At 49.1% G+C, this 12638-nt stretch overlaps 1 protein-coding gene across 3 annotated transcripts in view; it reads right to left on the bottom strand.

Moving 5' to 3' along the window:
- The window catches only part of ZFHX3 (zinc finger homeobox 3), a 255767-nt gene that overhangs the window by 151206 nt on the left and 91923 nt on the right, over nucleotides 1–12638 (bottom strand). For all 3 annotated transcript variants that reach the window (XM_089903269.1, XM_089903270.1, XM_022583310.3), the window contains exon 3: nucleotides 8092–8588. In XM_089903269.1, the coding sequence (XP_089759395.1) occupies nucleotides 8092–8588 (497 nt within the window). The remainder of the gene's footprint in view (nucleotides 1–8091; nucleotides 8589–12638) is intronic.

Below are 12638 nucleotides of genomic sequence, written 5' to 3'. Positions count from 1 at the left end.
ACGCCCTCTGCCTCGGGTTCCCCCATTTGAAAACAGGTGGGTCAAGAGAAGAGTAGATCAATTACTCCTGCAAAGCAGGTATGACACATAGTACCTGCCTGCGATAAGTGTCACCTGTTCTGAGTATAGGAGCTAGCTATTACTGTTATTATTTTATAACATTAGCAGCGAGAGAGAGCCTCCCTGGAAAAAGAGAAGAGTAAGAAGGATAAAGAAACAGACATGCACGTTGGACAACATACAAACGAAAAAGTTTCTGTAGGCTGAAGCACATCATAAGCTAAGTGAAAGATGAATAAAAGACTCGGAGAAATTTCTGCAGCCTCCACAGCACAGTAGGGACCACTGGCCCTGATAAACCAAGAGCTCTTGCAAACCAATCACAAAAAAGACCAAAGCCCCCAAATGAATGAATGAACTGAATGAATGAATGAATGAATGAATACAGGGCAAAGGCTATGAAAAGGAAAGCCACTAAAGAAATTCAAACAGCCAAGGGACTTTGCTGGTGGTCCAGCAGTTAAGACTCCGGGCTCCCAATGCAAGGGGCCCAGGTTAGATCCCTGGTCAGGGAACTAGATCCCACATGCCGCAACTAAAGATCCCGCATGCCACAACGATGATCCCACGTGCCACAACTAACACCCGGCACAGCCAAATAAATAAATATTCTTTAAAAATTCAGGACGGGCTTCCCTGGTGGCGCAGTGGTTGAGAATCGCCTGCCAACGCAGGGGACACGGGTTTGAGCCCTGGTCTGGGAGGATCCCACATACCACAGAGCAACTAGGCCTGTGCGCCACAACTACTGAGTCCACGCGCCTAGAGCCCTGCTCTGCAACAGGAGAAGCCACCGCAATAAGAAGCCCGCACACTGTAACGAAGCGTAGCCCCTGCTAGCCGCAACTAGAGAAAGCCCACCCGCAGCAATGAAGACCCAACGCAGCCAAAAATAAATAAATAAATTTATTTAAAAAAAAAATTCAGGACTTCCCTGGTGGCTCAGTGGTTAAGAATCCGCCTGCCAATGCAGGGGACACGGGTTCGAGCCCTGGTCCAGGAAGATCCCACATGCCGCGGAGCAACTAAGCCTGTGCACCACAACTCTGAGCCTGCACTCTACAGCCCACGAGCCACAACTACTGAGCCCACGAGCCACAACTACTGAGCCCACGCGCCTAGAGCCCGTGCTCCGCAACAAGAGAAGCCACCGCAATGAGAAGCCCACGCACCGCAACGAAGAGTAGCCCTCGCTTGCCTCAACTAGAGAAAGCCCGCACACAGCAACGAAGACCCAATGCAGCAAAAATAAATAAATAAATATTAAAAGGAAAAAACTCAAACAGCCAATAAATGCATGAAAAAACGTTCACCCTATCTAACAATTAAAGAGACCCACATTGGAACAAATTTGCCAACCGGATGAAAACAAAAAAAATAACGTAGTGTCGGTCACCATGCAGGGGTTTGAGCATCACCTAATACAGGGAGGGGATAAAATGTTCTTAATAAAACTTGAAATGTTTAAAATAGTTAAAATACTTAAAACTTAATAATATTTAAAATGTTCTTAACAATGTGAATAATATTCTGACGGGGTCTTCTTTCTGAAGGGCCATTAGAAAGTACTCTATCTACAGGCATGACACCCTGGAACCCAGCAGGCCCACTTCTTGGAACAGCTCAAGTGTAGAGAGATGTATGAACACAGCTGTTCCCTACACCTCACTGTCTGTAAGATCAAAACTGCAGATAACATAAATGTACATCAGTGAGGACCTGGTCAATAAATGGAAAACTATGTAGCCACGAAAAAGAGTGAGCTAGATCAATACGTAATAACCTGAAATGATTTTCAGGATAAAAAGCTATATGAGGAAAGCAAGGCAAAAGCACAGCACGTGTCTATAAAGATTTCTTAAGTGAACAGTATGTATGTGTATACACATGCACACATTATTTCTATCAGTATAAGCACAGGAAAAAAAAAACCAAAAGGAGATAATCTAAATAACAGTGATTTGTTTCTGGAGAGTAGGAAAAGGACTTCCATGTTTAAAAGTACTGAGAAATACTTAAAGATGTAAGGGCTGAGGTATGATACTGTATACATGCGGCATAATTCCCATCTTGTAAGATGACGTGTGCCTCTTGTGTTATGCAAAGAGAAAGAAAGAAAAACACGTTGTCATATGATGGGGTTTAGGCCGATGATCATTTTCTCATACTTCCCTGGATTCTTCAAATTTTCTACAGGGAACACACGTTACTCGTACTAATAATTCCTACCATAAAAATAAGGAAGCCACATTTTATTATTAGCTTACACTTGAGGTAAACATGGGATGCCAGTCTTGAAGAAATAATTAAGAATACAATAATAATCTAAAGGGGTCTGATCAGGTCTTTACCATCCACAAAAAGGATGCAGGGGGAAAAAAAAAAGAGAAAATAAAAATACTAAAAGCATTTGGAAAAAAGGGGAAAGTGTTATGGTTAATGGTTATGAAACTGGTTTTTCAACAGGCAGCATATTTACTACTGGACTTTAAAAAAAAACAGGCTCATCTAATAAGATTTCAATTCCATTATCTGGTATCTAAAGCAGGGAGCCAAAAGGTAACAATGACCCAACCTTCTTGACATGAAGGTGTGTATAACCCAGTAACCTGAGGGATCTAGGCAAAGCTTGTGCTTAAAGCCAATCAGCTGAATGAATGTGTTGAATGAAATGACACCCACTAGAGGGATTCAGGTGAAGGTGGGTGGGATAGTTTTGGAGGGAGGGCAAGACTGCACTGAGGTGCCGATCTTTCACACTGCACCCATTGGCCACACGTTGGCCACACGTTCCTATATCATATGTTGGCCATAATCCATACAGCAGTGAAGGATTAAATCTGTCCCAACACGAGCCGTGCCTCCAAAAAAGATTTGACTTTTCAACCTTCTTAGAGTCCCCTTGAAGTTATCATGTTGCCAGAAACACCACCAGAGCCCCCCACCCCGGGCTCTCCAGTGGTGACCATGGGGCCCACGTGCATGCAGTCTCCCAGCCCAGCCCCAGAAGCTCCCCGTCCCGCGAGCCCAGCCATCAAGTAAGGGAAATGAACTTCAGACACCCAGCTGCTCCAGGAGATGGAGGGCATGAAGGCGAAATGTGCTCAAATTTACCAAAGCATCTGGCCCTTCACACCTTCTAAATCAACCACAGGAAAACATTCCCTGCCTTTCATTTTTGGTTGAAAGCACCAAGGTATGGAGAGAAGAAGGCATAAGTATGCACTTAAAAAAAATAGTCGACCTAATGAGAAAGCAAGGTTTGAGGAAACTGGCTCCAGAGTGACGATGGAAACCAGATGGCACCTGTACCAGGGCTTCAAGCACGAAGCCACATCAGGGTGGAGAGGACGAGGAGGGAGGAGGGAGGAGGGAAGAGGGACAGCTTTTTGCTTTCCAAGCAACACAAAGGCTGCCGGTCACCATCTGTGGGCATGAAGCGTGCAGATGTGTGCCTAAGACCCCCACCCCGCGCACCCATAAAGGAGCATGAAGAATGCAAATTGCAAACCAAACCTCTGACTTGTTGTACATCTTCAAATCTGTCCATCCATCCTATGGTGAATTTATTGCCCTGCTGGGAGAGTGAACCCCGTCAGGGAAAGAACTGAGAAGATGGATGCTAAAGTAATGCAGAGTCTGACAGAGGGTTTCTTCCTTCATTCTAGCTCGAGTAATCCCAACAGCATGGCAAGCATCAAAGCCCACTATGTGGAGAATTTGGGTGAGTATCGTTCAGTCAGTTGGTGCCATACTCTACCTCCTACTTGAAACCGAATAGATCTGGCATCTCCCCCTCGGTTTGCCTAGCTGGCCCGATGCAGCTCACATGGGGCCCAGACCCAACCCTGTGGTAGACAACCTTCTTTGTGTATAATTTAAGATTAATATGAAACTTTTGGGCTGGGCCCAATCAAAGAAAACTCAGCTGGGAACTGTTTGAGTAATAGATTCTGGTGGGGTCTTAATCTCTCTGCTCAAGTTGATGGATTTCCATCCCAATGACTCTCAGGTGAAGAAAAACATCAAAGCGAAAAACAGATTCTAATAGTTGGCAGGTGTGCACTGATCTCCAACTGCCCTTTCTGCACCCTCCTCCCCCAAGCGGAAAACACTACAAATTTCAGAGAGCTCACCAGGGAAGCCACACAGCAGGCAAGTCCAGATAAACACAGAAGAGCTCCCACTAGCTCTGAACCCACAAAGTGACTCAGGATCTGCGCTAGCATGGAGGAGAGGGGAGGGCAGTCGCTAGCAGTACCTGCTGCCCCCCTATTTAAGACAAGAAAGAACACCCCGCATCTCTGTGTGGGGGAGGAGTGGGAGACTGGGGCCTGGGAGCAGGTCCTCTAGGAGAAGAGTGAAACATCTATGTGGGAAAGCAGTAAGGTGAGGAATTCCCGTTCTGGAGCTCAAGCCCTAATGAGAGACGAGTACCTTTCCCACAACACACTTCCATTCCGGCTCAGATGAATCACTATAGGCAAAAAACCAAGAGCTCAGCCTCTAAGCCTGACTGGGGCCCCTGGCCTTCCCGCTGTGTCTCTGTGTCAATCTATCACAGTGCCCATAACGGCAGCTGTGAGGGTCTGGACATACGACCACTGGGGGCTGGACCAGAGCCACGGCTATTTAAGACCCCATAAAAAGACTCAAGGAATTTAATCACAAGCACTTCAGAAAAGTAACCTGGGAGCAAAGAAAAAAGGAAACAGCTTCCATCTGATGCCTGGGGCTCCCCAGCTGACCCCCACTTTCCTTCACTTCCAGGAGGCAGGGAGGAAGAATTCGATGAACGTTAATCTCGATTTAAAAATTGCTCTCACACAATAAGCCAAACTAGACAATTCCAGCCAGCCAAGAGAGAGAGTATCGCTAGTTTCTCCTTTTTGCAGGTTAGCCCAACCCTCTCGTGTCCAGATTAGGAATTATCTCATGCTTTCAGACAGCTCAGTCCTAATCCAGCAACGTACGTGCCAGGATTTATGACACCAAGAGAAATGACTCTGGACCAGTGTGTGGTCCAAGGACAGACTGGAAAGCTACACTTCTGCTTGCATCTCCCGAGACCGCTGCTCTGTCTCCTTCAGCATGCCAAAGGAAGAGGAAGGCAAAGAGAGGCTGGGAGTCCGACGAGGAAGTCGGATGCAGCACGACCACTTGAGCAGATGCAACAGAAAGCAAGTGTGGGTCTCTCGCCGACCGATCGTGAGTAATTTGCCAGGGGACCAAGATGGGGTGGGTGGCGTGGGAGTGGGGCGGGGGTTAGGGTCGGCCTTGGGGAAGGGGTTAGTGCTGGGGGCCGTGTGTGAGAAGCCGGGTGCCCTCCCGGGTCAGCAGCATCTGGAGCTGTTTCTCTAGCAGACAGTAAAGAACTCGATTATATCCAGTTAACTGTGCTCTAAACCGATTATGCATGTGCTGGGCTAATGGATTACATTAGCAAGAGGAAAAATAACATGCAATCAATCTCCATTTACCACAGGCCACACCAGGGCCTAGAGAAAAACTGACTCTCAAACACCTCCAAGCCCCACCCCAAATCCGAGGACTCACAAGACCCTGTGAGAGGGAGCCCCCTCGGGGGCAAGAGGAGTTTATCTCAGCCACGCTGTAGGACAGAAAGGCCCGGGGCAGGCACTGAGATGCTGAGTTTCTGGGTCACATCCAAGAGTGGGTGGGAGAACTCCCCACCCCCACAGCAGAGTCACGGGGACACTCGTTACCCAATGAGACCAGACTGACGACCTTCGGCTCCTGACACGGGGGATTCGGCCCCGAATGTGGGTGGGGGTCACCCCTAAGATGTGCCAGCCAAACGCACTGCCTGGGCACCTCCCCTCTAAGCGCTGGCTCCCACATTCTACCCTGCATCCCAATACTTACGCTTCTACTATGCTGCGTTTTTGGGGCAGGAGTTTCCTCCGTCTTCAAAAACACACAAATACATACATATATATATATATATATATATATATATATATATATATATATATATATATAATGAGGAAACTAAGGCAGGGGATGAGCATCCAGAGCTAGTTCAGCAAAGCACAGACGGAAACACTCAAACTGCTTCCCTCACATCCGCCCTGGAAACCACCACAGCCCGACCCTCTAGGTGTGACCAGCGCACGAGGTCCGGGGACCAAAAAGGTATGTACTTAGCGAATCCTCCAGGTTCCAGGCCCTTCAGAAGCAAATCCAAGGGCTGGTCCACTCTTACTGGAGGCCACAGCATGAAGAGCTAATCACCACCCCACACGTTTTATCATCTAAAAGGCAATGTTCTTCCTCAGATGGGAGAGGCCAGCTTCGTGCCACCTCTAAACAACCTCCATCAAAGCTGCATACCACCTTCCAGGGCCACACCGGGTCCTCTGTACTAACTGCACTCAGTTGGGTCCTTTAGAAACTCTTTTTTTCACCGGTTTCTCCATCGGGTTTTCCTGACCACACCGGCACCACCCTGTGGCCAATGGAAACCTCCGATTTAAACCGATGGCGAGGAGGGTGGCACACGGTGAAGCCATCCAGGGAGGGTCCTGCTCACAGAGGGCAAGGGGTGGGGGTGACGGGTGCCCAGGCCCTCCCCTCTGCAACGCTTGAGCCCATCCGTGCCAGAGTCAGCAGCCAATTCCAGAACATTCTATTCCCACTACCTCATGCCTGCTTTCTCCTCCTTTCCCTAAAATGGTCTCTCATCCACGTTACCCAGGTCTCTTGACAAGCTGAGAACGAGCAATGGTAAAATGAATCACACTTATCAATCTCGGCAGAGGCCGATATGGGGAGAGGATGAGAGTCTTCCTTACTTGGAGTCTCCATTTAAAATCACCACGAGCAGAAAGGGGATGAAAGTAGCTCAGGGTCAGGAGAAACCTGGCGCTCGCTGGCCCAAAGATGTGGGAAACGGTGTGAAAGGAAAGAGGAGAGACTGACAATAACAGGGAGGGAAACGGAAAGAGAGGGAGAGGGCGTGGAAGGGACGTAGAGGGAGGCTGGGCAGATTTATGGCAGTTTGTACCTGACTGTTCATACTAAAGCCATTATGAGATGATTAGAGAAAAAGGTGAGGCTTTAAGTCCAGTGAAAATCAATAGAAGCGTCTGGAGCAATTCTGCCATGCCAGTGAAAGGACTATTTACAGTAGCCAAGCACCTCCTCCTTGCTACTGTCTGCGGACTGAGAGAAAGAATGGAGGGGGCAGGGAGGGGTGAGGAAGGAGGGATGGGAAGGAAGGAAGAAGCAGGGAGGACAGAGTAAGAGGAGGAGGACGGGAGAAGCCCGGCAAGAAGAAGGAAAATTTAAACATGAGGAAGAGAAAGGAGGCGTAGAACACAGGAAGCAGAGCGACAAAGAACAAAGGGGCCCCTCACCCGACCCTGTTTATCCCCATAGCATTTACTGCCTTCTAGCCTACCATCTAATTTATCCATTGCGTTCATCATCCATCCCCCCGCCCCCAAAAAGAACGGGAGCTCTAGGAGGGCAGGGACGGTTTGTCTACCTCGTGCATGGATGTAGGCCCAGAACAGGGCCTGGTACATGGTTGGGGATTAATGTGTACCTGTTGAATAAATGAATGAATGAACAAACGAACGAACAAATAAACAAAGAACCCCAGGGGGCATCCGGGGAGAAGAGACTAAAAAAGGGGGGAATAACCAGATGGAAAAGGAGAACAGAAGCCTGCAGGAGAGAGGGGAAACACAGGAGAGCAACGGCAAAGCCAGAACTAGGGAAATGGCAAATGTGGGGTAGGAAAAGAAGTCAGTTCTAAAGACAGTGGGAGGGTAAAGGAAACAATGTACAGTATCGGGCCGCTGGAAACACAACCTGCCCCCCAAATGAGGCACCCCACACACAGACCCTGCAGTTCCCAGCTGAAGCCCACCACCAGGCGGCCAGCTCCCCTCCCCATGCCAGGGCGCCAGCCAGCCCCCAGCCCCTCTGTGTGTGTCTGCCCCCAACCCTCCCCGTCACCCAGGGATCCAAACCACTCCCTTCCAGAGACAGCCTGGGCCTTACCTTGTATAGCTTCAGGCTGGCCTCGTGCCTGGAGTTGACCGTGTGCAGCCGCAGCTTCTCCAAGCTATTGGTGTAATAGTCGCAGGCGTTGCACTTGAGGTGGACAGGGTTGCCGATGGCCACGCACTTGAGCCGCCACTCGTTGGCTTTGCCGCCCTCCTTGATGTGGGCCACCAGCTGGTACTTCTGCACGTGCTTGTCTGTCTTGCAGTGCAGCTGGAAGTTGGCCTTGAGCTGGGTGTTGTAGCGGCAGAGCTTGCACTGGTACGAGTCCCCCATCACGGCCTTCCACTCGTCCTCAGGGAGGCTGCGCTCCACGTTCGTGTGCAGCCCCAGCAGGTCCAGGGTGTCCGTGGTGAACTTGTTGCACACGGCACACTGGAAGAGCTTCAGCGACGGGTCGTTGGTCTGGATGAAGCTCTCGCCCAGGTTCATCAGCTCCTCTGACACCAGCTGCCCGCCCCCGAGCCGCATGTCTAGGGGGATCTCACCGCCCACTGCAGGGAAGGAGAGGGGCAGAGAATCAGAGGCCAGGCTCACAGCAGCAGCCCTAAGTGAGGCACCATCGGCCCTCCCCCACCCTCCACCCAGGTTCCAGCAGAAAAAAGATCCCATTTCAAGCACTGCAAGGTGCTACTAACCGGGAAAAACTACAACAAAAATCAACCTGATGTGTTCGCATCTTTCCTATGGACATTCTGAAATGTGTGGAAGGCTGTATGTTTGTTTGTTTGTTTCTTCTTTTGGAAAAGAACGCCTAGAACCACTTAATCGCTTGAATATTTCAATTCAGCTCCTCGCTCAGACCCAAGAAAAGACAGAAATAAAAGCATCATTCACTGGACATAACAGAATCTGAAACTCCCGTCCCTGAAATGTTGGAGATGAGTTATAGCTGCATTCTAAGACAGCACGCCTTCATGGTGAATCGGAAGTGGGCGCAGAATTTACCTCAAGCAGTGCTATCTAACAGGAACTTTCTGCGAAGATGGAAACATTTTGTATCTGCACTGTCCAATGTGGAAACCACTAGTCATGTGTAGCTACTGGACAACTGAAATATGGCTAAGGTATAACTGAAGAACTGAATTTTTAGGTTTTTTTATTTTTAATTCATTTACATTTAGGTTAGTGGCTACTGTATTGGACGGCACAGCTCTAAATCTGAGATTTCGGGAATGATCTCCCTATTCCTTGTCACACCCCACTGGTCAGTAGCCTACCCGCCTGTCAGTGGCGCTGGCTCCTCCCACACCTCCCCAAGATACGATCATTTCCATTCCATGAGCCCCCTACATGGGACATGTCGCATTCTCCTTTGGCGTATTTCAGCCACATACAGAGCCACGTGTTGGCCGGTGTCCCCATCAGGGTGTAGCCTCTTTAGGACAAGGGTCCAGTCTTCTCCTTGCTGAACCTCTAGAGGGTACACAGGCCCCTGCTCAGAGGCTCAAATGTCTGATGTGCCAGACAAGGTAAAAAGCAGCCAAAATGTTACAGGTTTGGGAAGTTGGATCAAGATGGACAGTGAAACGCAGAGGTCCGCTCACAGCCCTGAAGAAAAGGGCCTGAGGAAGCTGTGCTCCTCCCTCTCCACCCCCGCTCTTTTTCAGTCCATCACTGCCCTGCGTAAACCAGGGACCGGCTCTCATTCACCAGCGGTAAATTAATACTTTGAGCTCTTATTTATACCACGGGAAAGGCCTGGAAAGAGCAGCCTTCCCTCCATTACCTAGAAGCGAACAGTCAAGCAGAATGCTGAGCTTCGGCTTCTGTTTCTTGCCTCTCCCCTAAGCATACGCACGCTTGAGCTATTACGTCTGCCCCTGTCACTCCCCAACTGATATTCAAACTTGACCTTCTACATGTGGTTGGGCTGAGGTTTTTTTTTTTTTTTTAATGACTGATTAGAATCCAAGTTAGTGGCTAATCAAGGAAAAGATGTTATTATTTAAAAAAAAAAAAAGATTGTCTTATTTATGCTACACAAGGCACTTCAAGCGAGCAGCTCAGTACAGGCTTGCCTGAGCAGAGTGGCCGCATCTGAAGCCTGTGGACAGTCCAGCAAGACACAGAAATCTTTTGCGCACGCATGTCAGAAGACTGGGGAAGCTTTCTGCTCGTCTTCTCTCTTGCCATCTCCCCTGGTGAGAGGAGCCATAACCGTGACACTCTTTTTAGGACAAGAGAGAAAAAGAGATAGGGGAAAAAAGCCTAAAAGCTCCATCCGTCGATGGGGACGAAGGCCAGACAGCATCCATGAAACATATGCGGTGTTCAGTGAAAGCAGAAACTACCCGGAGGGTAGGACAAGGAGCAAACACATATTTGTTTCTGATGCCGACCACCTGAAGCATCAGGTCTTTCCCACTTTTTAAATTTAACCTCAGCACGTCCATATCGCTCTAAAGAGAAATGCAGCTGGCACCTGCTGGAGGCCTGAGCGAAAATGAGAAGTCCTCGGAACACGCAGAGGAAACGGGTCCCTGTTGCCATCCCAAGCTCTTAAAATGAAATGCAAATCAAAGACAGAAGCAGAGAAGCAGTGAGATGTGGGTGACAGGCAAGCCAAAACTCCCTTGAGAACTATACCCTGGAGAGACACCCCCTAGGGCTTGGAATCCTACAAATCCATAGGGCTGCAAGGAACTAATTCAGCCGCCGAGAAATAGAGGAACCTCACCCAATTCACAGGCAGGTGGGAGGAGAGCGCCCACATTGAGAACTTAGCGGGTGCCTACTCATGAATCATGCCGGACAGATGGTCTTGGAGAGGAATGGGCCCCACGTCCCCACACACCTGACTTTAAGGCTGGAAGCTGACACCCTGGCACCTGGGTCCCGCCCACGAGCACACCCTCAGAGAGGCAGAGGGATTAAAAGACACCTTCTACAATCAAAAGCAGAATCAGGGCTTCCCTGGTGGCGCAGTGGTTGGGAGTCCGCCTGCCGATGCAGGGGATGCGGGTTCGTGCCCCGGTCCGGGAGGATCCCACGTGCCGCAGAGCGGCTGGGCCCGTGAGCCACGGCCGCTGAGCCTGCGCGTCCGGAGCCTGTGCTCCGCAACGGGAGAGGCCACGGCAGTGAGTGGCCTGCGTACCGAAAAAACACAGACAAAAAAACAAAAGCAGAATCAGAGGAGCTCTTAAAGCTCATGTAGGTGTCCTGTGGCTGGCTGGCTACTAGGGAAGCTTGTAGATGCCTTGGCAAGCTACCCATTTTTCGGTGCTGTGCTCAACTGTAGTCCAAAGGAATGTCTGGGAGGATGTTCATCTGGCCTCAAGCCTAATATCTGGTCTACAAATGGAGACAAATTCAACCAGACCAGACCGAGGGTGCGGAACTTTTCCCTGAAGGCCTCTGGGAAGAAAGCATCCCCAGATCAGCATCTGTCTGGTAACAGGAAGGAGAAGTTTCTGTCAAAGGCAGTATGAGAACATCAACTGTGTAAGCAAGAGTGTAGTTCACAAACACTACCTCCCCGCAGTAGAGCCCAGTAATACCTAATAACGCCCACAGCCTTCTCATAAACAGCCTAAGGAAAAATCAGTTGAGCTGCAGACAGAACTGAAAGTTACGCTCTTTTCATTTGCATACGTTGGCTTCTACAGAGGTCGTGCGACTTAAATTGTGGGTCCAAGTGGATACGTCCTATCATACCCACGCCGGCTTCCAGCATAAAGTATTTGTCACCCTCACTCCACCTCGACGGCTCTTGTGGCTTAAGGCAGGCACAGGAGGTCTCCAGAGACTCACCTCGGCTGACAAGCAGCGACACTGGAAATTCAGGGCCCTCCTTGGCTACCTGGATGAGGTCTTCAGAAGGAAGGACTCTATTACTCTATTCTCTTTAAGAAATAAAGTCTGTATCCTCTATGTATGTGCACCTGCCATCTGCCCGGAATGCACGATGCCCCGCAGACTCACAGACAGCAGGTGTTAAAAGCAAACTATTTCTCTACCACTCAATTCAAGCCTTCGTCAGGATTACTGGTTCTCAAGGTAATGAAAAAGTCTTCATTGTGACCCAGTATGAACCCATCCATTTTCTGTGTCTTCGTTCCACTTACATTATCTTTGATTTACTCCAAGATCTGCCTCCCCAAGATTTTAAATCTCTAGACGAGAAAACCCCAATTCCCATAGGCTTTAAAAAGTGAAAAGTCTTCGAGTACTGAAGCCACTCCCAGGTGTGCATCCCCTGTGGTTCACTCTGGGGACGAATAAGATGACTGATCCCTATGCATCCATGATGATTAACCGGTGGGTAAAACATCTTCAAATTGTTTGGTAAGAAAAGATCAACAGGTCAATGTTCCAAAACAGAAAACAAGATTAAAGGAGCAAGGATTCAAATTTAAATGCATGGTAGGAACAACAAATTAAATGCTGTGACATATCACTGATCAGCAGCAATTAGCACTGCAACACACACAAATAAAGACGTGCCTACCGGGGAGGTTTAGCCCTCTGGCATGGACCTAAGCCACCCTAGGATAAAGGCACTTGCTCACGCTTTGTTGCCGAGAACAACTCACTCCCATGTC

The sequence above is a fragment of the Delphinapterus leucas genome, chromosome 20 (genome assembly GCF_059928025.1).
Source record: "Delphinapterus leucas isolate spDelLeu-1000000601 "Yukka" chromosome 20, BTC_Dleu_Yukka2, whole genome shotgun sequence".
Classification (NCBI taxonomy): Eukaryota; Metazoa; Chordata; class Mammalia; order Artiodactyla; family Monodontidae; genus Delphinapterus; species Delphinapterus leucas.
This window is presented reverse-complemented; position numbering and strand designations above follow the sequence as displayed.